The sequence below is a fragment of the Taudactylus pleione genome, unplaced genomic scaffold (assembly GCF_031769625.1).
Source record: "Taudactylus pleione unplaced genomic scaffold, aTauple2 ptg000367l, whole genome shotgun sequence".
NCBI classification, from domain to species: Eukaryota; Metazoa; Chordata; class Amphibia; order Anura; family Myobatrachidae; genus Taudactylus; species Taudactylus pleione.
The window spans coordinates 2,842,448-2,869,957 of NW_028284768.1; the positions used below are offsets into that span (position 1 = coordinate 2,842,448).

The 27,510-nt window shown below is 45.3% G+C and overlaps 1 protein-coding gene across 7 annotated transcripts in view; it reads left to right on the top strand.

Annotated features, from left to right (window-relative positions):
* Positions 1-27,510, top strand: part of LPIN1 (lipin 1) — a 208,383-nt gene that overhangs the window by 142,255 nt on the left and 38,618 nt on the right. For 4 of the 7 annotated variants that reach the window (XM_088444618.1, XM_088444614.1, XM_088444619.1 and 1 more), the window contains exons 6-9: positions 2,588-2,717; positions 5,894-6,203; positions 18,473-18,566; positions 21,337-21,527. In XM_088444618.1, the coding sequence (XP_088300744.1) occupies positions 2,588-2,717; positions 5,894-6,203; positions 18,473-18,566; positions 21,337-21,527 (725 nt within the window). Of the gene's footprint in view, positions 1-2,587; positions 2,718-5,893; positions 6,204-6,330; positions 6,442-18,472; positions 18,567-21,336; positions 21,528-27,510 lie in introns of all 7 variants that reach the window. The other 3 variants (XM_088444612.1, XM_088444613.1, XM_088444616.1) reach the window with 1 other exon arrangement.

A 27,510-nucleotide genomic window follows, 5' to 3' on the forward strand; every position in this document is an offset into this window, starting at 1 on the left:
TATGGTAGCTTATTCTACAGTATATTCTATATCACACAAGTCCCGTAGCTGCAAGCTGTCATTTTGCTCTGAAACCGAATGAATTTGAAACATTTTGGGCAAACCCAGCTCAAACCTAAAACCGTATATGGATAGGTATTTAAGGGGTCTATTTACTAAGCAGTGATAAGAGACAGAGTGAAAAGTGATAAGGTGCCAGCCAATCAGCTCCTAACTGTCATTTTTCAAACACAGCCTGTGACATGGCAGGTGGGAGCTGATTGGCTGGCAGCTTATCACTTATCACTTTTCACTCTCTCTTATCACTGCTTAATAAATAGAGCCCTAAATCCCTAAAAGAAAATACACTCAATACTTACTGGTATGTAAGTGCCTGCAGCGGTAGTTACCTTCGGTGGTAGGTGGCTCGGATGGAGGGTTTGAGCTAAAAGGGCGACGAGACAACTAGATGAAATATTATTCTTCAGAAATGTTTAGTTATCATTAGTTATCATTGCGGCATTGAGGCCTAATTATCACGTCCCAACCACATTAAATATGTCCCATTAGCAGACATGGGTACAGGTAATTTTTACTCCATTTTATGGAGTAAGCTGCTAACTGCAAATAAGCTTGTACAGCCAACTTTTTATCTCCAAAGGACTTGAAGTCAGCTTAATGGTGTCCATATTCCAGATGTCCTATAAAATGCTAAAATATTACATTTCTACAATCGCGCTATTTTTAATCCGTTGATTGAATGCAAAGCAACGGCCATTTATGTCCCTCTTACATCTTATTTTTGTCAGCTTTTACCTTTTTGGCGTTCCTTACGTTATCTCTCTTCAGGGTCACAAAGGACATTTATATCCGACCCAGAGGGACGGTCACATTGCCCTGGTGACAGAGGGCAGAGTGCTGTAAAGAGGACATACACAATGCATTATAGCATACGTGTTCACGTTAGAAGTCTGATCGGCAAATTATCATGGAGACTCCTTGTTATGTTTTCATGCTCACGAATAACAATATGACCATCAGCGCTTTTCCCGTGGCACATGACTGATTTTCTCTGTATGGTGTCAGCGTTTCCCATTCTGAGTGTATGGTGTAAACACATTGAAGAGAGTTGACCCTATAAAATACAGTCATGAGTATGTCTTGTTCCCAGTTTGGAAAATGGTGCTTTTGTCCTGGTGACGTGTGCCTAAAGCCTGGTTCATACTGAATTCATGGCACATTTCATAAGATAAATGTGTGTAGGATTGAATTACTGAGGGTCACAACATCTATCAAGCCCACTACCCATGGCTCACATGGCAGATTTACACTTATACAGAGATAAATATCCTATATACTGCACATATATCAGCAGTCATGTCCCATTCCACCGTCTGAGGCAGAAATCAAAGGGACTGGTGCACTGGAGCAAGACCGGACGTCAGCCTGCCTGTGATTAATTACACTCACACTGAGAGCTGTACGGGCCCTTCAGCAGCGCACCTTAATACTCCATTCAACAGAGGCAACGTCTAACACTTCTGTGAGAGAGATTTTAGATGTTGGATATATAGGTTAGACACTTGCAATTAGATATTTGTCCATATGGCTACAATATGGATATTTGATAAATTGAGGGATGATATTGGGTACATTGATTTGAAGGATCTATTATTATAAAAGGCTGACACTGCTCCTCACCTCTAGTGTGTTGCGCGCCAGCGGCCACTAGATGGCGTCCAACGGAGTAATTTAATTCTTGCTCCGTTCAGGCGTGCACAGCCGCCGGCGCTGACATTCCTACTCGCAGCCCTCAGAGCTTGACCAAAAAGTGACTCGTTTGAACGCTCAAACGGGACCTTTTGCGGGCGCAACAATGTCCCGTCATGTTGACGGGCTGCTAACTAGTATTGGGTATAAATGTACATATCTAGAAGTCCCAATAGTCTGGCACTGAATTCAGCAAGAAACTAAAATGACGGTGCCTTCACCAAACTTGTTACCATAGATCCAGGTTTCCACATAATGACACTGAGGCGCTTACTGGATGTTTTACAGAAAAATCTGTATTCCCGTTAAAGCGGTAACACAACATGAAAGTCATGGGAACAAGTCAGGTCAGTGTTTCTGGGCGGCACAGCGTCCTTTCCTCAGGACCATAGGTACAGGAATGACAATTAGATATATAGTTATACATAGAGAGCGCTTTATATTGACTAGGGTAGGTAGAATGATTTTAGATAGATGTAGGTATTACATATATTCCCTTTTAGAGCCACCAGGGTTTATTTAGTGAGCGAGCAGCATCTTCTCTGCGTGTTTATGTCTGAAATGTAAAATACCATTGGCTTTTTATGGCAAAACATCCCGCAATTTGCTAATAAAAGCATTGTCCTGTTAAATTCAGGGCTTAAACATGCAAGCCACACCTTGGTAAGTTACCCTCATGGGAGCATATCCAATTAAACCCCGCGGCTAATTGCCAGCCTGGATCTATTCAATTAGGTATGAGGTACATAAAGGTAGAGCCATCCTAGCACAAGATGATGGCACAATATGGCAGAATTGACGGAGCTCCGATGTATATTCTTATATTTCGCTTTCTCAGTCCCCCAGGTTCCCGCCCTGCAACCCCTAAAAGTGACTCTGAGCTGGTCAGTAAAACAATGGAGAGAGGAATGGTCCCCACTGAGCTCTCCATGCACTGGGCCTGGGGGGAGCTACCTCAGGCTACCAAGGTAAGTCAGTCATGGATCTGTATCCTACACTTCTCCCACAGTAAGACACAGTTTCTTGCCTTGCTGATTGACCTAAACACTGAGTTCCAGGCAGCCAGGCAATACAATTTATTGTGGCTACATTCATCCAGTAGGTTTGACTTGAAACATAACCATTCCATATGGGGTATGTGGTGTTATGTTGAAGGAAGTGGAAAATACTATGGGCGAAATGCATCGGGCAATCAATGTGCCAGGCCTGCTGGTGCCCTCATCGTACGTGTCTGTGTTCTTAGTTTTATTCCGTGTTCATTTGAAAGAGTTCAAGGTGCTAAGTGAAACACAGGTGGCCATGTTAAGTAGATAAATAAGTTTGTATATTATCTAAGATACGCCTTAAGCTGAAATAATAAGAAAAGCCGAGTATAAATGAACGGTCAACATAAAGGTAATGTCATTTGACTCTCTCATAAGTAGTTTTAGGAATAGTCACAAATGTAACTTTGGTGCTGTATTAATAAGATAAATATCATGGCCCAAATGGGAGTGGATTGAAAGATCTACAGTAAAAAGGTAGACCATGTCTAGATAGACACCAGGGGCCAAATGTAATAGGGTGAGAGTTTAGCAGTAAAACTCTCACACTAATACATTGATCCAGTTGTATTTTCAATACAGGAAACACCTGGATGAGAGTTTAAATCTTGAGTTTTTTTGAGTCTGAAAAACAAGCGAGTCTGCCTGTTCTGTGACTTCATTACATTGTCTGAGGTAAAAAATGTTAGCGTTTTCCCTCACATTTTCTAAACTCTCACCCTATTACATTTGGCACTTGATGTTAGACAGTCAATAGGTCGACAGGGACAAAAGGTTGACATGTAAGGAGGTCGACTGGATCAAAAGGAAATTAATGGTCGACACATATATATATTTTTTTTCTTCTAACCCTAATAGTCACCCTAACCCTAACCTTCTCCTTGGTGCCTATCCCTCCCTCCTGGTGCCTAATCCTAAATGTTGGGGTAAGTGCCTAAACCATAACCCTAACCAAAAAAAAAAAATCTGGTGTCTACCATTTTTGTGTTGACCATTTTATTGTCCACCTTTTGACCCGGTCTACCATTTGTACATGTCGACCTATTGACACTTTTTCACAGACATTGTCTACCTTTTTACTGTAGATCTTTAGACAGGATCCTGGCCCAAATGTTGTGGCCTGCCATTTACGTTCAGTGGCTCCATTCCGGTGATATGGGCGATAGATTTCAAGCAGCAATTATTTTCAAGGCAAATCCAACCTGGATTTGTCTTTTAAAACTATTTGGCGCTTTACAGCTAGCTGCTTTATTGCGTAAATAGCACCGGTGCACAGAAATCATAGGCTACTATATATGGCCAATCTGTGTGTCTCTAGGGGAGTTTTTCATAAATGTGACATTAAAGCAAAAGAGCAGCTGGAGGGTCCCAAACACGGACAATACTGATAGAGGATCATCCTGAACCAAGAATTTCATTAACATATATAAATACTAAAAAGAAGAAACCATGCGCTAAAATAAACAGTTGTAAAAAGCTGCACCTCTCAGTAAATCCTGTTAGTAAGGATCATACTCTAATACACAAATACAAACACAAGAGGGCGCTATACAGAAGAAATATTCAGGTGATGAAATCATAGTCTGTCGTCTTTACTGTGTATACAATTCCTTTCCACTAGGATACCTCAAGGTGTGGAATTGTGGAGGCTGATAAATCCGGCTTTTTTCTTGTCGGGTGATCTTTGATGAGGGTATTTTTAGGAACACCCCGGGTATATCAGCCTTCTCAATTCCACACCTTGCGGTGTCCTAGTGGAAAGGACTTGTAGACACCGCAAAGATGGCCTACTGATCTTATCATATGATTTCAACACCTGTATATTTTAATATTCTGTATAGTTCCCTCTGGTTTTTGAATTTATATATAAATATTAGCTGATGTACCTAGTTTTACCCATGTAGACCTTATATACAGATGTGTCCACATACATCTATTCTCCATGCACTACAAGTCGCGCCACACAACGGGGGAGCTCACTGTGCCTTGGTAGTGCAGAGCGTCTTTTTGCCTATGTTCTGTGTGCGACTGCGGGTGTATCTGCATGTGAAATGCTACGTTACAGAGTGAGTAGCTGTAACACTGTAACATAGCGTTTCGCATGCAGATACACCGAGTCACTCCGCAGCATGGCGTGATTAGAAGGGCTATTTAACGCGCAAGGAGGCTGGATGTATGAGGACACATCTGTATTTACAGTTTCCATTTCCCCACTCCAGTAAAACATCAAACCTTCACCTCTATAGTAAGACATTACTCTCCCTCACCTCTGTAGTAACACATTATCCTCACCCACCTCTGTAGTAACACATTATCCTCACCCACCTCTGTAGTCACACATTACCCTCCCTCACCTGTGTATATATTTCACGCTCACCTCTGTAGTAACACATTTCCCTCCCTCGCCTGTGTTTTAAAACATTCGACATTCCCCTCCCTCACCTGTGTTGAAATACAATCCCTCCCTCACTCACACCTGTAGTAGCTTAAGCTGGCCATACACCAGACCAACTTTCCCCCAACCATCTAACTAGTTGGTTGGTTGGAATGAAAATCTGGTAATGCATGGGAACAAATTTTCAATCGTCCATTTGCTCCCAAACACTGGAAAACGGACGAAAAGCTGTTGTTCAGGCAAGTTTTTTAAATCAAACCAACTTACCTGAACAACCTTTTTTGGTGTTTTGGAGCAAATTGCTGATTGTCATTTGCTTCCATGCATTACCGGATTTTCATTCCAAGCAACCAACTAGTTGGATGGTTGGAGAAAAGTTGGTCTAGTCTTGGCCAGCTTTGTTCCCCTTCTTCACCTCTAGAGTAACACATTACCCCCGCTCACCCCTGCGATAACACATTCCCCTCCCCCGCTCGTGTTGTAACACATTCCCTTCCCTCACCTCGTAGTAACACATTTGACATTCCCCTCCCTCACCTATGTAGTAACACCTTCCCCTCCCTCACCTGTGTAGTAACTGCTCCTCTGGTCTGTGGGTGATACTGGCAGGAAGTGGGATGTGTTTTGTTCTCTTGTAGTTATTTCATTTCCGCTTTTCACCCCGGATATATCTTGTAGTCATGAACTGTTGATGTTTTCTTCCCAGTCTTCCCCACATAAAGTGAAGGACACCAATGTTGTGAACATAAATCCTTCAGAGAACACACATTTCAGGATCATCCCAAGTCCCTCTGATGAAGGAAAAGCCTCTTCACCAGAACCGGTAGGGGAACAACCCACCCCACTAATTGTCGAGGACGTCGTCCCAGAATGTGACCCGCAGAGTACAAGCGAAGCCGATACCGAATCTCAGGGAGCTTCTCCCCCGATCCTCCATCCTTACGAAGAGGCTGCACCACCCTCTGCCGATATAAATCCACCATCAAGCAAGACTGACTCCCCTTCCAAGAAAAAAGGTACATAAAGCTGATGCAGCAGAGTTACACACTATAGGATTCTCACTATGGTACGAACTGCCCCCTGAACGTGAAACTGCCACATGTCAGCGTGACCCATTGATAATACATTACTGTCTTATATCAGTTCTAGAATCTCCGCTCCTGCTGAATGAGAGCTGTGATGATATCTCTCAGAGCGGACGTTACAGTGCTGAATACACTGACAGAAAAGGAAACTTTATGTTAATGAAAATAAGTAAGCATACAGGACTAAAGGTCAGGCACTACACCGAATTATTCTTTACATGCAAGTATTTTGTGAAACTAACCAAGCAAGCAACTTGCGCTGCAGCTGATAAACTATACTACTCAGACCTGCCGGATCGGTAATCTATAGTATTTATTACATAGGTAGCAGTATAATTAAACAGGAATAAAACAGGAAATCAATGTACAGATTTATAAACTGTACAGCTGATATAAAATACATGCCAATCATTATCCATAATAAGAGCAGGGGTTATTGGCTCCAATTTCCAAAATGATGGAGCAGTTCAACGGATCTTCATTAAGATTAAGGTGAAACTATAAAGTAACTTATATGAACGAGGCTCATTTTGTATTTTTACCAAGAGCCTGATTCGACAAGGAACGCAGTTGCTTATACGCACGGAATCGAGCGATTGTTGCATTCTGCGCATGTGTATGCATCGCAGCGCACTTGCGGGAATTAGCCATGGCGATCGGGATGGTGATCGCAGATGCTACACAGACCCATGGCATAGTGATTGACAGGAAGTGCCATTTGTGGGTGGCGTTACAGGGGCGTGCATAAATTATCCACAGGGATACCATACGCAGCCTGAGGCCTCATAGGGTGCGCTGAAGTCAGCAATTCCTAAGGTCTGACCTGCCGTAACTGTGCGTATGGGTCCGATGTTACCGATTGTTTTGCTGCCCAAGTATATGATTATGAGTAAGGGGAAGTGGACGTCCTTATGTTAGGCTGCGATTGCAATGTGGATGCAAACATTTACATATCCCCGCTGATATTAGCAACTGCTCTGTGTGCGTATAAGCAGATTAGCGATCCTTACTGAATCAGGCCCCAAGTTCTATCCTTGGACAGCAGATATTTAAAGTACATCGGTTCCCGGGTATTAAGGATAGAGTCATCTGTATAAAGTTGGTAAAGAAGTAACTCCGCCGGTTGAGGACAGCCTCCCACAGGTGCCTGAGTCTATTATAGATGACCGGACTGGTTGTTCTTTATTAGTGACTTAAATTCCACCATCTCCCAGGTACCGTATGACCAGTATCACAGGTTGTGCAATTTAAATGCTGGATGGTTAAATACAGCCCAGGCTACATAGGCTGGGAGTTCTGTAAGAGTAATGTCTCCTTCATCCAATGGGGAACGCTGGAAAACACTGGTGTACTGGCAGTGGTGGAGGAGCCCGACTTCTTTGACCTTATTCACCAACATTATGCAGTTGATTATGGGCCTGTCTCAGTGTTGTATGGAAAGCAGTAGCAGCTGTGATAGTTGTTGCGTTTTGTGTAATTAAGCCCCTCTGCGATGCGGTGCTGCGTCCATCTGAGTAACCCTCAGGATGACCGTGAAATTCACGCTTCCGGGGCCAGTGAAGCTGTGGCGGAAGGCGCAGACACTGCGCTCCCCAAGCCTCGAGAAAGCTCCCCGTTACCGCCCCTTCCCTGCCCCCAAATGACCACAGTATGTAAATCATGTTGCGGCTTAGGGAACACTAACCTATATCAGCAAGTGCGCAGGACAGATCAGCAACCATCGGTGTTGTACTTATACCATCGGGTTTGCATACTACTCTAGGTCAGGCTTATAGCCTTAATTCCTAGGAACCAGTGACCTTTGGATATCTGCTGTTCAAGGATATAACTTGGCTTAAATATACCAGGAGGTATATGTACTAAAGTGCCGATTTTTTAGAAGTGGAGATGTTGCCCATGGCAACCAATCCGATTCTAGCTATTATCTTCTAGAAGGTGCTAGGTAAATGTTAAGTAGAGTAGATAAGTAGATTGGTTGCTATGGGCAACACCTCCACTTCTAAAACCTAACTCTACCCCATGCACTTATTATTGGTTATGGTTGACAACTGCAACTAGAGAATAGATTTTACTCCGCTGTACAGTTTATAAATCTGTATATTTATTTTCTGTTTTATTATTATTATTATTATTATTATTATTGTTTATTATTGTTTAATTATGCTGCTACTTATTTAATAAACACTGTTATTAATCAGGCACTTCTCAGTAGTATTTGGTTATTATCAATTATAAAATATTTTTTCCCTTTTATTCAACCTTCTTCTATAACCTTTTTACTGTTGACTAATATAACACCGCCAGGGTTATTTGCTTAAATATTTGGTGAAATACAAATTAGTGAGAGTTTTGTGTTTTGAGGCTGACATTCTGGAATGTTATTACCGAAGGCATGTGTGCTGACCTTTGAACCACCTTTCATATATTCTATAGAGTTAAAACATTTTTCTTCTTCAGGGCCCATAGGGATCCACAGGGATACCATGAGAGGATAATGCAGTTGGAGAGATCCAGGCACCAAACAGTTAAAGCTTTCAGCTCCCAGGATGCCTCGGGTCCTCCTCCATATATACCCCGCCCCCAGTCACAGGCCTTCAGTTTTTCATTTGGTGCGGCAGGATTCAGATGCAGCTTTGTAACGGGACTGCTCAGGTAGTCCTAAGCTTTTACTTTTATATTTTATTTTCTATGTTTTTGGGTTGGCAGTACTGAGCGTCTGAATTAAGAAGCATGTACTGCGATTCCATCTACCTCCGCCGGGCTGCAACACCAGTAACAGGGCTGGTGATTTTGGCTGGTCTCGACTGAGCTTGCTAGCAGCGATGCTGGGACAGGTAAGGCGACTTCCGGTGCGTCTCCTACGGAGTCAGGGCTCGGAGCAGTCTCCATCTTCACTAGACCACCTGGGCCTTATCGTCTGACGCCGGGGATCGGCAGCAGACACTTCTGCTGCCACGAGGCCAGCGTACCCGACCGGTTGATGCAGCTTAGGGGAGGTAGTCGCTTCCCCTGTAGCTCCGAGCCAGACAAAGTCCCTTCAAAGGTTTTTGCACGCCTGGGTCGCCCCTCCTACCCACTTCCTGTATATGAGACGCTCACAGTCCACTATCTGTGCGCTGCTGTAGCTGTTGGTCTCGGGAGGTTTTGGGTCAGTCTCCCTAAATACCTCTCCCATGGGCCAGGTATATAGTGCTCTATATCCTACCAAGCATTGTGTTTTTGAATAGTTGATTCAGGTCTCACTGCAACTAAATTGCATATGCACTGTATGTGACTGTTTGCTAGCTGCTGTGTTAATACTGCCTTTTATTTCTGACTCAGTTATAACTATCGCTGTGTTTCTCATCATCCCTCTGTTGCAGGTGTGTGGGGTTTTTCTTTATATTTATTTGTTATTTGTGAAGGTTGCACATTACATTGCATTGTTACCGTTATAATTAATATGTCAAAAAGTAAAGGGAATTAGGAGTGGGAGGACTCTGTGATGGTTTCATGTAAAGCTTGTTTAATGGGCTTGTTCTCTCAGGACTTTATAAAGGATGGTTTGTGTGCTGTCTGTTATAAAGAACCAACTCACCAGTCCAGTATACCAGTCCCTGTACAAGAGCCATCTTGGGTGTCCTCCTTGTCTCAGGTTATGAAGCAGTTTGTGTATCGTATGGCTACTCCCATAATGCCTCCTTGTATGGGGTACCCACAGCATGCTATGTTTGCACCTCCTATACATCCTTCCTGGATGGATGCTTATGCCCAGCAGACCTAAGGTGCCTAAGCATAAGTTATCAGTCTGCTCAGCATGTGGATTCAAATGCATCATCCGAGGAATCAGAGGATGCGCAGGGTTCTTCTCTAGGTCTAGCTCAGGAGAGGACGACTGTCCGCCCACAGTGGATGTTCCTTCGTTAGTGAGGGCGGTTAAATCAGTCCTAGATATTCAGGGTGATGAACCATCCCCTAGTAAGAAGGCTCCAGTATTTAAACACCGTAAGGTAGCCAAAGCGGGGTTTCCTAAATCTGAGGAGCTCACTGAGCTCATGGAAGAGGCATGGTGTAAACCAGATAATCTTTTATTGACATAAAACAGTTTAACATCGTTGTATCCTTTCCCAGTTTCTGAATGTACTAAATGGGAGGTACTTCCTACTGTGGATGCTCATGTGACGCACTTAGGGGGTCGATTTAGACCCGTACGCTAAGATGCGCTCTCTTGCAGCCACAAGGGGCTGGGTATGCAAATTCCGCGATCGCACTGTCTGGTGTCAGGACGCCTTTTAGGGTACACTGGGCTCAGTCCATGTCTGGGTGACTTTGGACCAGGGTTGGGTAGTGATAGGCTGTGGCAATAAGATTATTTTATTATTTTATGTTATTACTATACTTACTATATTGGTTGCAAGCTCCTAGCCCCCCTCCCCCCCATTTCCTAGAGCTTATTTCATATGTGCGATTCTTACCTAGAGGAGGAAGGGGGTAAATGGCCAGATGGGCATAATGTGTGTATTTTTATTACCCTCCGAATAATCATATATGCAGTATAATGCAGAAATTCAGTAGCACCGAACAGAACACAACTCTTTTCCATTGTATCACAGTGAATACATTATTTCTGTCTGCATTTTTACGTAAGCGCCATATTTAGGCTATGGATTCCAGCATCTGGTAATGGCATGGTATGTGGAAGGGGGAGGACAGAGATTGGGGTGTGACCAAAAAATGGTCTGTCCATTTAATTTGTACATAGGCATCTGAGCTTATGCTATCTCTTTTCACTAGAACATGATTTACTACAGCGCTCCAAATGCTACAACTCTATAACGATACTTCCTTCTAGTCACATTCTCCAGCATGCAGAGTAATAGATAATAATGTGCACCCGTCTCCTGCAATAACGGAGGCCGACATTTTGTAGGCAGAGCCGACATCCAGGAGAATACATCACATGTGTCACTGGCTCCTCTGAATTCATAGGCTGTATTTTCTTCAATATCAGCTCCACCCACAAAAGTGGAGGTGTTGCCTGTGGTAACCAATCAGATTATACTACATAATGATAGCTGGAATCTGATTGGTTGCTATGGGGAACACCGCCTCTATAGAAGGTTATAAATGTGTGATGTCCATAGTTCCTGTGCCATTTCCTGCTGGATTATCTTTATTCAGCTGCCGAAAAGAAGCCAAACCGTATGAAAATCTCAGCTCCTGAAATAGTCTAATGATATTCCAGAGGCAGCAATGCAAATGACAGAACAAGTAAACACGTACAATGCACCAAATGATGGAATGTATTCATGCATTGCTAATGTAAGCTGCTGGAGTTTCTGCTCGTTAATACTAAATAGCCCCGCTCTTTGCATATATCACGGCTGAGCCATATATTTCTATGCAACCGTTCTCGATCTGCCCTTTGCAATGCTGTGAGGTAACGCCAATCAGGGCCCTAGCTAGGGTAGTGCGGCCGGTGCCATTGCACAGGGCACCACAGGGCAGGGGGCGCTGTTTGGACCTGTCAAATTTCTGTTTATTATCATTCTTGCTTGTAGTTTCCTCTTATTTCATTCCCAGCATCTCCTGGCCTCTCCTATCTCTTCCCTTGCCCTTCCCCATGGGTGCATTATGTCCCTTTGAAAAATGAGGGGGGCGCCAATGCTCTTTCTGGCACAGGGCACCAAAATGTCTAGTTACGGCTCTGACGCCAATCATACCTCTGTGATCTACTCCAAATCCTGGCCACACAGCTTAGGGATCGTGCACCAAAGTTTCCATGCAGCACCCATCCATTACCTCATTTCAGGGCCGGACTGGGACTAAAAATAGGCCATGGCATCTAAAGCACACGGGCCCACCTCGCGTCAGCATCTGGTTCCTGGTATAGACTCCTCCCCTTACTATTCCTGAATCCTTCCAATTCTTAGTCTATTCTCTTTTAAGTATAATTCATATTAGAACATACATGTTACACATCATTATCTGTATTAAAATACACATAGCAGAGCACATACTGAATTCAAACATTTTCCATAGTCAGACATTTGGTTGGTTCTGTTAAAAGGGTGGATGTGTTCTCCAACTCCGTGCAAAATTTGGCGGCTGCATCCTCGGCTTTTAAGTCAATGTTGCAGACTGACATGCCTTCTAGGGTTTCAAAACGCCCACTCATGGCGCGGGCGGCTCAGGTATCGGACTCAGAGGGTTCCTCAGATGATGGGGAGGTCCCTGATGACACTGACTCGGACGCCTCGGTCCAGGAAATGGATACCAAGTCGTCCATTAATGTGCGAGCACTGGTTAGGGCGGTGCGAGCCATTCTTCTTATAGAGGATGAGGCACCGGCTCCTAAGTCGAAGTATCTTAGTTTAAAAAAAACTAAGGTGGCTTCTGCGGTGTTTCCCCTGTCGGATCAGTTGACGGATCATATGGCGGTAGCTTGGCAGGCGCCCAGTAAGAGATTCCTTCCACAGAAGCGGTTGGCTTCTAATTATCCCTTCCCTGAGGCACATTGTAAAAAATGGGAAACTCCACCTGCGGTGGATTCCCATGTCACCCGTTTAATAAGGAGCTCTACTTTGCCATTACCGTCTATATCCTCGCTGAAGGATCCTACGGACAGGAAAGTTGAGACTTGCTTAAAGTCTATTTACTCCCTCTCCGGGGCGGTGGCCCGACTGTCCTTGGCCATCTCCTGGGTGGCCAAGGCCATTGAGGGGTGGGCCAATGCATTGGAAGATACCTTCCCAGACGACGCTCCGGATGTCCAGAGGGCGTTGTTGGGTCAGATGAGGGACACTGCTTCTTACATTGGGGAAGCCTCTTTAGATGCTAGTTTGCTGACTTCGCGGGTATATGCTGCAGCGTTGTCTGCCCGCCGATCCTTATGGTTGCGGTCCTGGAGAGCGGACTCTGATTCAAAGAAAGGCCTGGAGGCCTTACCTTTCAGTGGGGAATTACTATTTGGTCCGGACTTGGACAAAATAGTGGATACCCTGGCTAAATCCAAGTCGGCTTTCCTCCCTTCGGCGGCACTGCCTGCTAAGGTTCGGAGTTCGGCTTTTCGTTCCTTTCGGGTTCAGGGTAAGGCAAAAGGTCAGTCCTTCCCGAGACAGTCGGCGAGTAAGACTGCCTCTAAACCCAAGAAGCAAGCCTGGAGTGCTCGGCGCCCTTCTTCCAAGCAGGAAGATAAACCTGCGGCCTGATGGGACGGGCCTCCCTCTGGGGGACCTCAGAGTGGGAGGCCGACTTCTTCGATTTGCCCAGTGCTGGCACAATACCACCACGGATGCCTGGGTTCGAGAAGTGGTCTCCCAGGGGTACGCCCTGTTTTTTCGGCACAGACCACCCCACCAGTTTTTCTGCACGAGTCCTTCTCAGGACAAGAACAAGGCGTTACAGATTCAGGAGGCTATAGAGTCCTTGCTGAAAGCAGGGGTCATTGTTCCCGTTCCTCAATTACAACGAGGGACGGGGTACTATTCTTCTCTGTTTCTGGTGCGGAAACCCAATGGTTCTCATCACCCTATCCTCAACTTGAAGTCTCTGAACAAATTCCTCAGAGTTCCCAAGTTCAGGATGGAAACGTTACGTTCCATCATTCTGGCGATGGAACCGGGGGATTACATGGTGTCCCTGGATATCCAGGACGCCTACCTCCATGTTCCGATAGCACCTTCGCACCAGCGGTATCTGAGGTTCGCTATCCTTCAACACCACTATCAGTTCCGGGCGCTACCCTTTGGTCTCTCCACGGCACCGAGGGTGTTCACGAAGATTATGGCGGTCATGGCCGCACATCTTCGGAACCAGAATGTACGGCTGCTGCCGTATCTGGACGACCTCCTGTTGCTGGCGAGCTCCCCGGAGGTACTGCTTCAACATCTCCACCTGACGATCGCTTGCCTGCAAGCACACGGGTGGTTGATAAATTGGAAAAAGTCCTCCCTGATTCCATCACAGCGGATGGTTCATTTGGGAGTCCTGCTGGATTCGCGTCAGCAAAGGATCTTCCTGACTCCGGAGAAGGTCGCCTCCCTACAGCTGCGGATACGCAGTTGCCTGAGCAGTTGCCGCCTGTCGGTCCATTCGGCTATGAGAGTTCTGGGGTCCATGGTGTCGACATTCCACATGGTGGAATTTGCCCAGTTCCATTCCCGGCCCCTGCAGGGGCTGATTCTATCGGAATGGAACGGGTTACCTCACCGGATCCGCTCTCAGGTGCTGGTGTTGTCTCCGGACGTTCGGCAATCTTTGGCTTGGTGGCTTCAGACAGCTCATCTGGTCGAGGGGCGCCCCTTTTGGATCCCGGACTGGGTCCTGCTCACGACGGATGCCAGTCTCCGGGGTTGGGGGGCAGTGACCGGCTCATTGTCTCTCCAGGGTCGTTGGTCTGCGGAAGAAGCTCTTCTTCCCATCAACATCCTGGAACTGCGGGCAGTATACAGGGCCCTGCAGTCGTCCGGCCCCGCTCTTCACGGAAGGGCGGTACAGGTGCAGTCCGACAACGCCACCACGGTGGCGTATATCAACCACCAAGGAGGAACTCGCAGTCGGGCAGCGATGTCGGAGGTGTCTCACATCCTGACTTGGGCGGAGGGTCACATTCCAGCGATCTCGGCGGTCTTCATCCCCGGAGTCCTCAATTGGGAAGCAGACTTCCTCAGCCGTCATGACGTGCATCCCGGGGAATGGTCGCTTCACCCAGAGGTGTTTCAGCTACTCGTGGACAGGTGGAGCTGGACTTGATGGCCTCCCGTCACAATCACAAGTTGCCCGTTTACGGGTCAAGGACAAGAGACGCAGGCGCAAGTCTGGTGGACGCGCTGTCGGTGAAATGGACGTTTCACCTGGCATATCTGATTCCTCCGATATCCCTACTTCCTCGGGTTCTGCGGAAATTCAAGCAGGACGGTGGCACGCTCGTGCTGGTAGCTCCGGCGTGGCCCAAACGTCCTTGGTACTCCGATCTCAGGAGCCTCTCCATCGACGCTCCGTACCTTCTTCCTCAGCGTCGGGACCTGTTGTCTCAGGGGCCCTGCCTTTACCCGGATCTGGGTCGGCTGTCTTTGACGGCGTGGCTCTTGAGACAGCCGTCTTGAGGTCTCGGGGCTTCTCCAGTTCGGTTATTCGTACCATGCTCAGAGCACGCAAGCCTGCTTCAGCACGGATTTATCACAGGGTGTGGCACACTTCCTTTCAGTGGTGTGAGTCCAGACATTATGATCCTCAGGTGTTCAGAGTTTCTAGGATCTTGGAATTTCTTCAATCAGGATTGGACCTCGGCTTACGCCTTGCATCTCTGAGGGTTCATGTGTCCGCCTTGTCCGTGTGGTTTCAACGGCGGATTGCAATACTACCGGATGTTCACACCTTTTTCCAAGGTGTTCTCAGGATCCAGCCTCCCTTTGTGCCTCCTGTGGCTCCTTGGGACTTGGCGTTGGTTCTACGGGTCCTGCAGGGTCCTCCGTTTGAGCCTCTTGAGTCGGTAGAGCTCAAGTGGCTGACATTTAAGACTGTCTTTCTCCTGGCAATTGCTTCGGCCAGGAGGGTGTCTGAATTGGGGGCGCTTTCCTGTCGCCCTCCTTTTCTGATTTTTCACCAGGACAGAGCGGTGCTCCGCACTCGTCCTGAGTTTTTGCCCAAAGTGGTCTCGAAGTTCCACATTAATCAGGAACTTGTTGTGCCAGCTTTTCAGTCCCCTGATCTTTCAGCTGGTGAGACTTCCTTAGATGTGGTCCGGGCGCTTAGAATTTATGTGGACTGGACGGCTTCGGTTAGGAAGTCGGATTCCTTGTTTATCCTCTTTGGTTTTCACAAGAGGGGTTGGCCTGCCAACAAACAAGCGTTAGCCCGTTGGCTTTGTTCCGTTATTTGTGAGGCTTATGCACAGGAGGGTTTACCTGTGCCAGCCTCTGTTAAGGCTCATTCCACTCGTTCTGTGGGTCCCTCTTGGGCTACTAGACGTGGCGCCTCTGCTGTTCAGCTGTGTAAGGCGGCCACTTGGTCTTCAATTCAAAAGTTTTTGAGGTTCTATGCGTTTGACACCTTCGCCTCTCAGGATGCATCCTTTGGGCGCTGGGTGCTCCTTTCAGCACAGGAGCGTCCCCGCCCTTAGTTGAACTGCTTTGGGACATCCCCAAGGTCAACCCTGTGGACCCCCTATGGACCCTGAAGTAGAAAACAAGAGATATGGTAAGAACTTACCTTTGTTATCTCTGTTTCTACGAAGTCCATAGGGTCCACAGGGCGCCCGCCCTGACGCACCTGGCTTCATATGGGCTGTGTGGCTGGTCACCGTTTTTTCGTCTCCCATTTCTGTGAGTATAGTTTCTTGTGTGTTAGAGTTTTCCTTCTCTCTGTTCCATATTCTCCTCCGGCCTTAGCTGCTTACCAACTGAGGTGCCTGTGGCTCGGGGGTGGGGTATAGGGGAGGACCCAAGTGCATCCTGGGAGCTAAAAGCTTAACTGTGTGGTGCCCATGGATCCTGATCCAGCTATAACCCCAAGGTCAACCCTGTGGACCCTATGGACTTCGTAGAAACAGAGTTAACAAAGGTAAGTTCTTACCATATCTCTTGTTATGCCACACAATATTGCCCCTTAAAACGCATTATGCCACACATCTCTCCCCCTGTCACAGCTCTTCCTGGCCCTGACACCGCTTATCCCTCACACAGTTTATCTCCCCTCATGTGCCTCCCCCCCCCCACCTCATGCAGCTCTTTCAAACGTACCTCTTTCTTGCGCACCTTATGCCACCCTCAGAACTCCTCCTACACCACTTACTCGTGTCACTGGCATCCACGTGGTCTTCTCTCTCTTCTCACAGCGCCGTTGGCTCCTCTTTGTGCGGCAGGAAAGACAGATGCACGTCACTGCATCATGTCATGCACAATGGGAGGACTGAGGGAGGGAGGCGGGCTGAGTCTTTGTCTAGCGCCGCCCGTCAGCCACATTTATTGATGTAGGAGGTGCGGGTGCGGGTGGCAGCGGCTCGGTGCACAGCAGGATAGGGGCCTGGCAGTCACAGCACTACATGTACAGAGTGATGTGGCCGGGCACGCTGCTGACGCGGGCCCCGCCCTCGGCGGCACTGGCCGGACTGGCCCATCTGGCCATCGGCCCTTGTGACATTTGCCAGAACTGATGGGCAGTCCGACCCTGCCTTATATATGAAAATACTCCTAAACTGGGATTAGCAACAACTGCAAAACTACATTCGGAAAATAAAATGGAGGTGGGTAGATACTTTGTGTCGCAAGCACTAAAAAGGCTGTGTCGCTTCAAGGTATTTTAGATGTGTATTTCTGATCCAGTGGCAAATATATTTACAGCTTCAATAGTACTATTTAATTGTTATATACAGCAAATACTGTGTTAGGAGGGGTAAGGTAGTGTTTTCTATCTGCAATGCAACTACTTTTTCTTATTTGGCACTAGAAGCCCCTCTCCACCATCGGTGTTTCCCAGTCCTCAGGAAAACTATTTCTAGAAGTTACTATTTTCACACTTATGTGCACCATTGATTATATGTGTTTATAATGCACTGCTTGCTTTGGTGGTATGCAGTCACTAGTTCGACAATCACTATGTCGACACCAGAATGTCGACACTCTAAAAACGTCAATATGAACAGAATTCTTACATGAAATGTCGACATTAGGCTTAGGGTTACGTTAGGGCTAGGGACAGACTTATCTAAAAGACATTGATAACATGTCGACATGGTCAGAATATCGACAGTGTCGACATGGCCAACTTCGACATAATATTCCTAACCTGCATGGACATATAATATACTCTCTATACAAATAGCTGCATCATTTGTTGGCACTATGTACATGAATCCTAATATATCTCACTCTCTGGAATGAGGCATGTCCTAAGCTGGACACCGTAATGAGAGATATTGTCATCTTTGAAAGGCTGTATCAGAGAGTGACAAAGATACGGATATCTATTACAGTATATTTACAGTCACGTATTTTATAATGAGCTTTTCTGTCTCAATCCCGACACTGCTAAATGATGTGAGTCTTATCTTACAATGTCTGCGCTAAGCTGCGTAAAATCGCCACCTCTAGTATAGTTTTTTTTCCATTTCTATTATGGCCAGCTGATTATATCTTCTATATATAAATATGTATGTACTCTACAGAATAATACATTGCCTCCGTTTATCTCTCTGATTTCTACATTTTTCTTTATTTCAGACAAGCGAAGCCGCCATCTCGGGACTGACGGGGTGTATTTGGAGGAGATAACCTGCATGGATCCTGAAATTGCAGCATTATACTTCCCCAAAAGGTTAATATGTTTTTCTATGAATAAATGACTTCTCGTATTGCTGTTTCAGGACTGCACGCAGGGTTTACCCACTTCTGATTTACATAGAATGCAGGAAATAATGCAATGGATGGACTTTACTGTTTGTGTGTGCGTATGACATCATTACCAAGCAACAGCAATTACTATCGTACCCCTTCCTGGTTATCCGATCTTTCTGGATAACGTATCTCCTGGTACCGGTCCAATGTCTGCACACAGAGGGTAGGGTTCCTTTTCCGGAGCTTGATGCACAAGGGCCCATAGCAGCCCTCTATCTCCGATACCTGCTGCAGACCACTTTAGTACATACGGAGAACCATATGTATTATGGAAAAACCTCTATAAACATCAGTTTTCTGAGGTTTTAATGCATTTTTCAGCTACATAAATCCCGCCCTCTAGCTGAACAAGCAAATGACGCTAAATTACAATGCTGTATAATCTGCTTTTAATTAGAAGGACAAAAACAGTCATAACATCCACAAAATTCAGTTATTAGTCATTTTATTAGTAGCTACAGTGAAAAGTGCACAGGGCACTAACTTCCTCCCCCCCAGTGACCAATATACTGGTACACTCTGCCTGGGTTTTACTGTGGCTGGTAATAAAAAGAGCTGGTAATTGGAATGCGGTGGGTGCTATGACTTCTTTGCCCCACTCCCTGTTAGGATTTATGACCTGCTTATAAATGGCCCAGTAAGCACCAAGTCAGGGCGCGTCGTGTTGGGAAGGTCTGTCAGTTTATGACCTTCTCCTAATCACTTATAGTTGGGATAATCTCTCCTTTCTTTATGATTATGGGTTAGGGGTAGTCAGTGATGTCTATATAGATTTTACATTCTGAAAAACAGCAGATGAAAGTGCAGAGTCAATTGGTATAGATCATGAATAAAAAATAATAAATATTGTAAATAATGTAAATTTAATATACTGAAAAACAATTTAGCATGAAATCAAAGGAAGGAAAAGTCGACAAATAAACATAAAAATGCACATGTTCTAATACATGAAAATAATTAAGATGACATGAGTCAGCTGGTAACCGCCGCACACTTCTTGTAATTAATTCAGTTAGCGTTTTAAGGGGCAATACTCTGTGGCATAATGTGTTATAACCACCTATGGACCACTGTGATGTTGATTTAATTTAATGTGGTATTTTTGCGGTGTTTTGTGGCACAAATGGATATCAATCAGCAAAGGAGATTTTTTTATATTTCCAGACATCCAATAATTGGCTGATTTACAGAGGGACTTTAGATCAGGACTCCTGCCAAGACCCATTTGGAATTGATTACGGTTTCAGAACCCTCTAATACAGTTCCAAAGGAAGTTACACTCGCTTATAAGTTTTGCAACATTTGGTTACATTCAATTATCAGGAGAATATCCAATTGCAACTTTGGCTGATAACTGAATTCATTACAAGAAGTGTGCGGCGGTTAACAATGGACTCATGTCATCTTAATTATTTTTATGTATTTTAACATGTGCATTTTTATATGTTCATTTGTCAACTTTTCCTACTTTTGATTTCATGCTAATTTGTTGTTTAGTATATTAAATTTCCATTATTTACAATATATTTATTATTTTTTATTCATGATATATACCAATTGACTCTGTTTTTCCATTTGTATTATTTCTATGAGGGTCAGCTCCTCTCTGGAAGCAGCGGGTTTCTAGGCATATCAATTAATACTAATTAATTTTTTACATCTTCTCTGTTTAGTGCCCTATTGTCCTTTTTTGTTTTGATAGATTTTACATTCTGACTTCATTATTTGTTTTAGAAATTAATCATTATACGTATTTTAACTCTGTATTATTAATTGGTGTGTGTGTGTGTGCGTGTGCGTGTGTGTGCGTGTGCGCACATGCAAATTACTTTACCGTTTGGAGTTAGTTGTACACATTTTGATTATCAATTGTTTGTGGTATATCAATAATGGTGCTTATTTGAATCCCATAAAAACAAAAATCAATCAGGAGACAGGGAGGAAAGAGCATGTAGCAGTGAGTTAGGATGGGAGCTGGAAAGCTTTGATGAAGTAATGGGTCTTGAGAGTCCATTTGAAGATTTGTAGAGAGGTGGAAAGTCTGACGGTGAGAGGGAGAGAGTTCCAGAGGTGGGGAGCAGCACGGGCAAAATCTTGGAGGCGGGAGTGTGAGGAAGTAATCAGTTGGCAGGAGAGGAGGCGTGCATTTGTTGAGCGAAGTGGGCGGGTGGGAGTTTGAAGGGAGATGAGATCAGAGATGTAAATGGGAGAAGATTGGGTGAGGGTTTTGTAAGTGAGTGTGAGAGCCTTGAATTGGGTTCTGAAGGGGAAGCGGAGCCAGTGGAGGGCTTGTAGGAGAGGGGGGCAGATTTTGAACGCATGGAGAGGAAGATTAGCCGAGCAGCAGCATTGAGGACAGATTGGAGTGGAGGGAGGTGGGAGTCAGGGAAGCCAGATAGGGGGAGATGACCAGTGAGTGTATAAGGGTTTTAGTAGCATCCTGGGTGAGAACGGGTCTGATCCGGGAAATATTTCTGAGATGGAAACGGCAGGACTGCGAGAGGTGCTGAGTGTGTGGTGTGAAGGAGAGAGGAGTCCAGTACAACTATAACACAGTGTAGAGTTTTGATAATGCACCATATTGTTTTTTTAACTTTATATGTAGATCAGTAGTGTGTATACAGTATGTGTGTTTATTTATATTGGACAAACACCACCAGTATCTTATTTACGTCCCCATGTCCTTCCAGTGGGGATTCGGCCTCAGCTGGGAAGAGCTCAGGAGATAACGGGTCACGTTCTGCCAACCAGTCGCCGCAGTCTGTGGGAAGCTCTGGGGTGGACAGCGGAGTGGAAAGCATCTCTGATGGGTTACGAGATCTGCCGTCCATTGCTATATCGCTATGCGGGGGCCTCACCGACAATAAAGAATTGACAAAAGGTATAATGGAATGTCTTTTAATCTGTGCAATTGTATAGTTGCTTTATCATTGTATGTAGTTAGGGGACTACTAATTCCCAGAATTAAATGTTTAGATATAAACCATGGAGTAAGAATATATAGTTTGGTGTTACTCTGATATTAAAATATCTCACTGCATCTGTGTTTTACCTCCCTTCTCCATATGTTAGTGTCAGCGGCTGTGACACTGTAACGTACCTCCCTTCTCCGTATGTTAGTGTCAGTGGCTGTAACACTGTAACGTACCTCCCTTCTCCATATGTTAGTGTCAGCGGCTGTGACACTGTAATGTACCTCCCTTCTCCATATGTTAGTGTCAGTGGCTGTGACACTGTAACGTACCTCCCTTCTCCATATGTTAGTGTAAGCGGCTGTGACACTGTAACGTACCTCCCTTCTCCATATGTTAGTGTAAGCGGCTGTGACACTGTAACGTACCTCCCTTCTCCATATGTTAGTGTCAGCGGCTGTGACACTGTAACTTACCTCCCTTCTCCATATGTTAGTGTCAGTGGCTGTAACACTGTAATGTACCTCCCTTCTCCATATGTTAGTGTCAGCGGCTGTGACACTGTAACGTACATCCCTTCTCCATATGTTAGTGTCAGCGGCTGTGACACTGTAATGTACCTCCCTTCTCCATATGTTAGTGTCAGTGGCTGTGACACTGTAACGTACATCCCTTCTCCATATGTTAGTGTCAGCGGCTGTGACACTGTAACGTACCTCCCTTCTCCATATGTTAGTGTCAGCGGCTGTGACACTGTAACGTACCTCCCTTCTCCATATGTTCGTGTCAGTGGCTGTGACACTGTAACGTACATCCCTTCTCCATATGTTAGTGTCAGCGGCTGTGACACTGTAACGTACATCCCTTCTCCATATGTTAGTGTAAGCGGCTGTGACACTGTAACGTACCTCCCTTCTCCATATGTTAGTGTCAGCTGCTGTGACACTGTAACGTACCTCCCTTCTCCATATGTTAGTGTCAGCGGCTGTGACACTGTAACGTACCTCCCTTCTCCATATGTTAGTGTAAGCGGCTGTGACACTGTAACGAAGCATTTCGCGTGCAGATACACCCGCAGCCACACACAGAATATAGACATGATGCATATCATTTTAATCAGCAGAAGCTGCTTGTGCGTTCTATTCGTTTTGTGAATAAGACGCATTTGAACCTAAAAGTCACACAAAAAGACCCTCGGCACTACTGAGTTACGGCATGGCGTGACTAGAAGGGCTGTTTAATGCGCAGGGAAGTATAACGGTGCCTACACACTTACCGATTTTTTTTTTACGTGATCTGGCCAATTCCGACGAATTGGAAAGACGAATCGTGTAAAAACTGCCCAAATTGTAAGTCCCCAATCACGATGCGATGCGCGTCCCCGCTGGTCGCACATTGCATCTTCAGATCTGGGGCAGATCAGCCTATCTGGGACACAAATGCACTGGAAAAAGTCTGGATGCTCGATAGATCGTTTGTAAATTGGACACTTTATACACCAAATCGTGTGCAGAGCTGCCGGGGAGGAGCTACAAGGGAAATCGTACACGATGTTGGATCCTGAGCACATTGCCAAGTGTGTAGGCACCATAAGATGTAAGTGGACACACATGTACGAAGCACAACGGAACTTGAGGTGGAGAAAAGCTGCGGTCGCTGCATCATAGCACTTTGTATATAGATTCAGACGCAGTCACACACAGACGTACAAGTGTCACCTCCATAGGCAAAAACAGGCGAATAAGTTTCTCCACCCGGAGGCAGGCGAAATGTAGGTGCAAAATCTCTATTTTGGGGTACAAATGTGGGAACTTGATTCAACACCCCCAATGACTAATACGGCAAAAAAAAAAAACTTAAAACACCCAAAAACGACTTGCCATTTTTGGGGCGAAAATGTAAAAAGTGTTAAAAAATGGGTAAAAAATAGGCGGCCCGGTATTTGGGGGGGCTAAGAGGTTGAGGCAGGTGTTTTTAAGATTGCAGGAGGCTGCAGCAGGTGTATTTTTGAGATTTTTTTACAATCTTCATTTTAGAGTCCCCATAATATACTAGTCCCCATTTACATGTACCCCAAATTTATCTGCGTTACTTATTTTTCTCAAAAAACATTGCTTAATTTAATTTTTCCACACTTATGCAAACATGCATATAACAGCCCTTTGACTCATTTTAAGATCACTAAATACTTTTATTAGGGCTATCTATATTGATTCCCTGGGTCAGGGAGGCTTTTTTTGAGGTACAGACTGATTTCCCCAAAATATGCTGTCCTATTCGCTAGTTTCGCTATTCCCTACATTCGCCTGTCTGCGTTTGCGCCTGTTTAGGAATTGAATAGGGAGAAAAGTGCGGACGCGCATGGCGAAAGCCTCACGTTCAAACAGGCGAATGAGGTGAAATCAGCGCTCTTTTCGCCGACCTCTGCTTTTCGTGGCTAATTGAATTCACCCTCTCTCTGCTTTAAATCTGCTTTAAATCCTGTTGCAAAAATGATGCTATATTTCCTGCTTTGTTTTAAAACGAATAACAAATATAGTTTTACCCATAGTATACATGGTACCAGCTACATGGCAATGTGTCATAAATAATTCCAAAACAGAGACACCATGGTTGTCGCCGATGGTCACCGCCACTGCAAATTTGTGTGTCTCTACCAAATAAAAGTATGAGGATCTGGTTCAAAATATTTACACTTCCATCCCAGCGTCAAGGGATACCCTGACATTGGACTGTGAGCTTAAATGTTTTGATCAGAATAGGATGTATACAAACACAGACAACAACTTTCTTTCTGTATTCTATTTTCCGCTATGTGTTTCTATTCAGCAAGTATGCAAAACTGTCACTCCTTCTCTGCCTACTTTGTGTAGAGCAGCACCTTCCTCCTAACGTGGTAACTTGGTGCAGAGCATGGTGGCATTTTATGCAGCTTAGTTATATACAGAATTAACCTTATTTACTCCATAAACTAAAATTGTTTTTAACATCGGTATGAATGACTATTGAATCTCATTGAACTGTACATTATACTGTAAGACAGGACTATACGACATTGTAGATACTTTGATATCTGTTATATATTGTCGCCGAATGGGGCTGTGTTTTATATCGTCCTGGGGGCCTATTAGCGCAGTGTGCGTCATTCTGGTCATGGCACAACGAGGAGTGGGAGCCGTGATGATCTAATATGATGCAAAACGCATAATCAGTCCCCATTCCCACCCAACGCACTGGGGAAGGGGGCAGTATTCCCTGTAATTTGGAGTCACCAGGACATTCCGGGAGTATAGGCAAATGTGTGAAAATGGTATTCTGCAGCTTATGACCTTTATCCCGATCCATACCTTAGATGTACTGTATACCTGCTTCATTATTCGGGTGTAGCTGTTGCTATACACCCCAATACACTTTACCCAGTCTATTCCCAAGACTGAAACTATTTTTACCGCTGTTCTGCCGTTGACGGGTTAATCGCGGCTCCCGTCATTTGTTGCAGCCTGGAATCGTGTGGCGTAAAAATCGGCTTCTCTCCCTGGCAGCGCGCCAGCTGCTCTCTTTGTATTTTAGTTTAGATTGCACAAACATAAAATGGTCCATTGCCTACACTGCACTCTGTCATCCTGACCTAGAGGAACACAGGCTTTCTGAGAACAAAGAATACACAGCACAGACATGAGCAGCCTTCCTTCTCAGAGAAATAAAACACAGCATTAAGGTAGAAAGCCAGATTATCTGCTATTTAAAGGGGCCCTGCCAGCATCCAAACTAAGAGCAGTATATGTTTCCAAGCAAATTATTTTGTAGGTGTAAGGTAATGATGTCATCCTTCTATTGTAAATTACCTCAGGTGCAGTATGGTACATGGTTTGCCGGCCCAACAGATACTGGACCCTTTTGGAATATAAACCATTTACCTTTTTATATTGGTAACAAATCCCATGACAAAGCTTGTAGGGTCCAAAGGTTTCCTTTTCGGCAAGGTTTTAAAAGTAAGAAAACAATAATTAAATATGTGCACTTGTATTTGAAATGCTGGTGTGCTACAGCTGCATTACAGATTCATAGGATATAACTTAATCTGTCAGGGAAAATATTTATTTATGGTACCCCCATATCAATATAGTGTGCAGCACGATTATCATTATATCATATTATCTGTTATTTATATGGTGCCACAAGGGTACCGCAGCGCCTTACAAAGTAAGTAAGCCTAAAAAGTACAAATAAAACAAGAGGAAAAGAAATACAGTATAGAACATGGGATACAAACTATATAAACATGGTTTCATATACAGGGCGGGATGTACTAAGATTGCGGTGTACATACCGCCAGTCACCGCAACCTTACTATTCGCATATGTACTAACATATGTGATTAGTATCGCAAAGGACAGCTCTTGCGGGAACAGCTGCTCTTTGCGAAGCAGCCGATGCCTGGTGGCGGGGTCTCTGTGGGAGGGGGCGGAGTCCGACAGAGACCCCGCCCCCTCTGAGCCCGGGAACTTCCTGCTGGTGACTTGTGCAGGACGTTCCGGGCTCCTCTTCCTCCTCCTCCTCCCTGCACCCAGAAGATTAGGAGGAGGAGTCAAGGACCCAGGAGGAGCACGGGCCGGCGACCAGGACACTCAGGTGAGTAGGGGCCAGTGCTGGGCGACTGCGGGGTGGTGAGGCGGTGGCGAACCATCGGGTGCAGGATGCGGTAAGAAGCCCATAGGCTTCTATAGGGTAACGCTAGGTTTTTCTGGCGTTACCCTCTGTACCGATAAAAGGACGGCCGGGGCTTAGTACATATGGAAATGCGGTAAAACCCCCTTTTCCTTTAGTACATACCGGTCCAGAGGTAGCACTGCCTGTAGAGCTTAAAAGTTTGGTGCCAATGTGGGCAGGGGAGGAGCCCAGGAGGGAAGAGGATCCTGCTTGTGGAAACTTACAGTCTAGAGGGGAGGATATGGCACAATAGTCACATTGCTGACACGCATGACTGAGGTAATGAGTTCAATTCATGACCATGACTTGTCAGTGTGGAGTTTGTATGTTCTCCTTTTTAATGTGTGGTTTTTTTCCATGCATTCGGTTTCTTCCCACGCTTCAAAAACATACTGGTAGGTTAATAGGATTCTGACTAAATTGACTGTAGTGTGTGTGCATGCTTGTATGTTGGGAATTTAGGTGGAGATGTAGTAAAACTTCTAAAGTGTAGAAAAGTGGACCAGTGGAGAAGTTGCCCATAGCAACCAATTAGTTTTTACCTATCATTTTATAGAATGCACTTGATGAATGCTAACTAGCAGCTGATTGGTTGCTATGGGCAAAGGACCTGATTCAGACCCGGTCGCTAAGTTGCGCTCGCTCGCTCTGAGCGATTTTCGCCCATCTACACATGCGTATAATTTGCAGTGCGCGTGCGCAAGCCAGTCTTTGCGATCTGATTTTGGTTGCTCGTAAGCCACTATCAGGTCGCTGCTTTGAGTGGCAGTGCCATTTGTGGGTGGTAACAGGAGACGGTACTTGTGAATGGGGGAGTGGATGTGCGAACGCAGGCGTTTCAGGCAGCCAAAACGCCGTTTAAAGGGCGTGCATAATAAGTAAAGTAGCGTCATTGTACACGTCACCTGCATGTATTTCAGCCCACACTGATTGCTGTGCTAGCGGCGGGTTAAGGCAACCCCAAGGGCTGCGAGCAGCTCCGATGGCTCTCGATGGTCTCAGTTAATCCTTCCCGGAGATGACGTTTGTTGCGAGTGGCAAGGGTGCGTCTTTAGACACTTGCGAGCGCACTTTGCCGTAGCTCGCTACAACATAGAGGGCGTCCTTACGTGACGCAGTGCGAGCACTTCATTTAAATTTCCGGCCCCTTTTTGCCAGCGAGCGACTGCAACTTGCGAGCTGGTCTGAATGAGCTCCAAAGTCTCCACTTGTCCACTTCTGCAATATTTTGAAGATTTAATA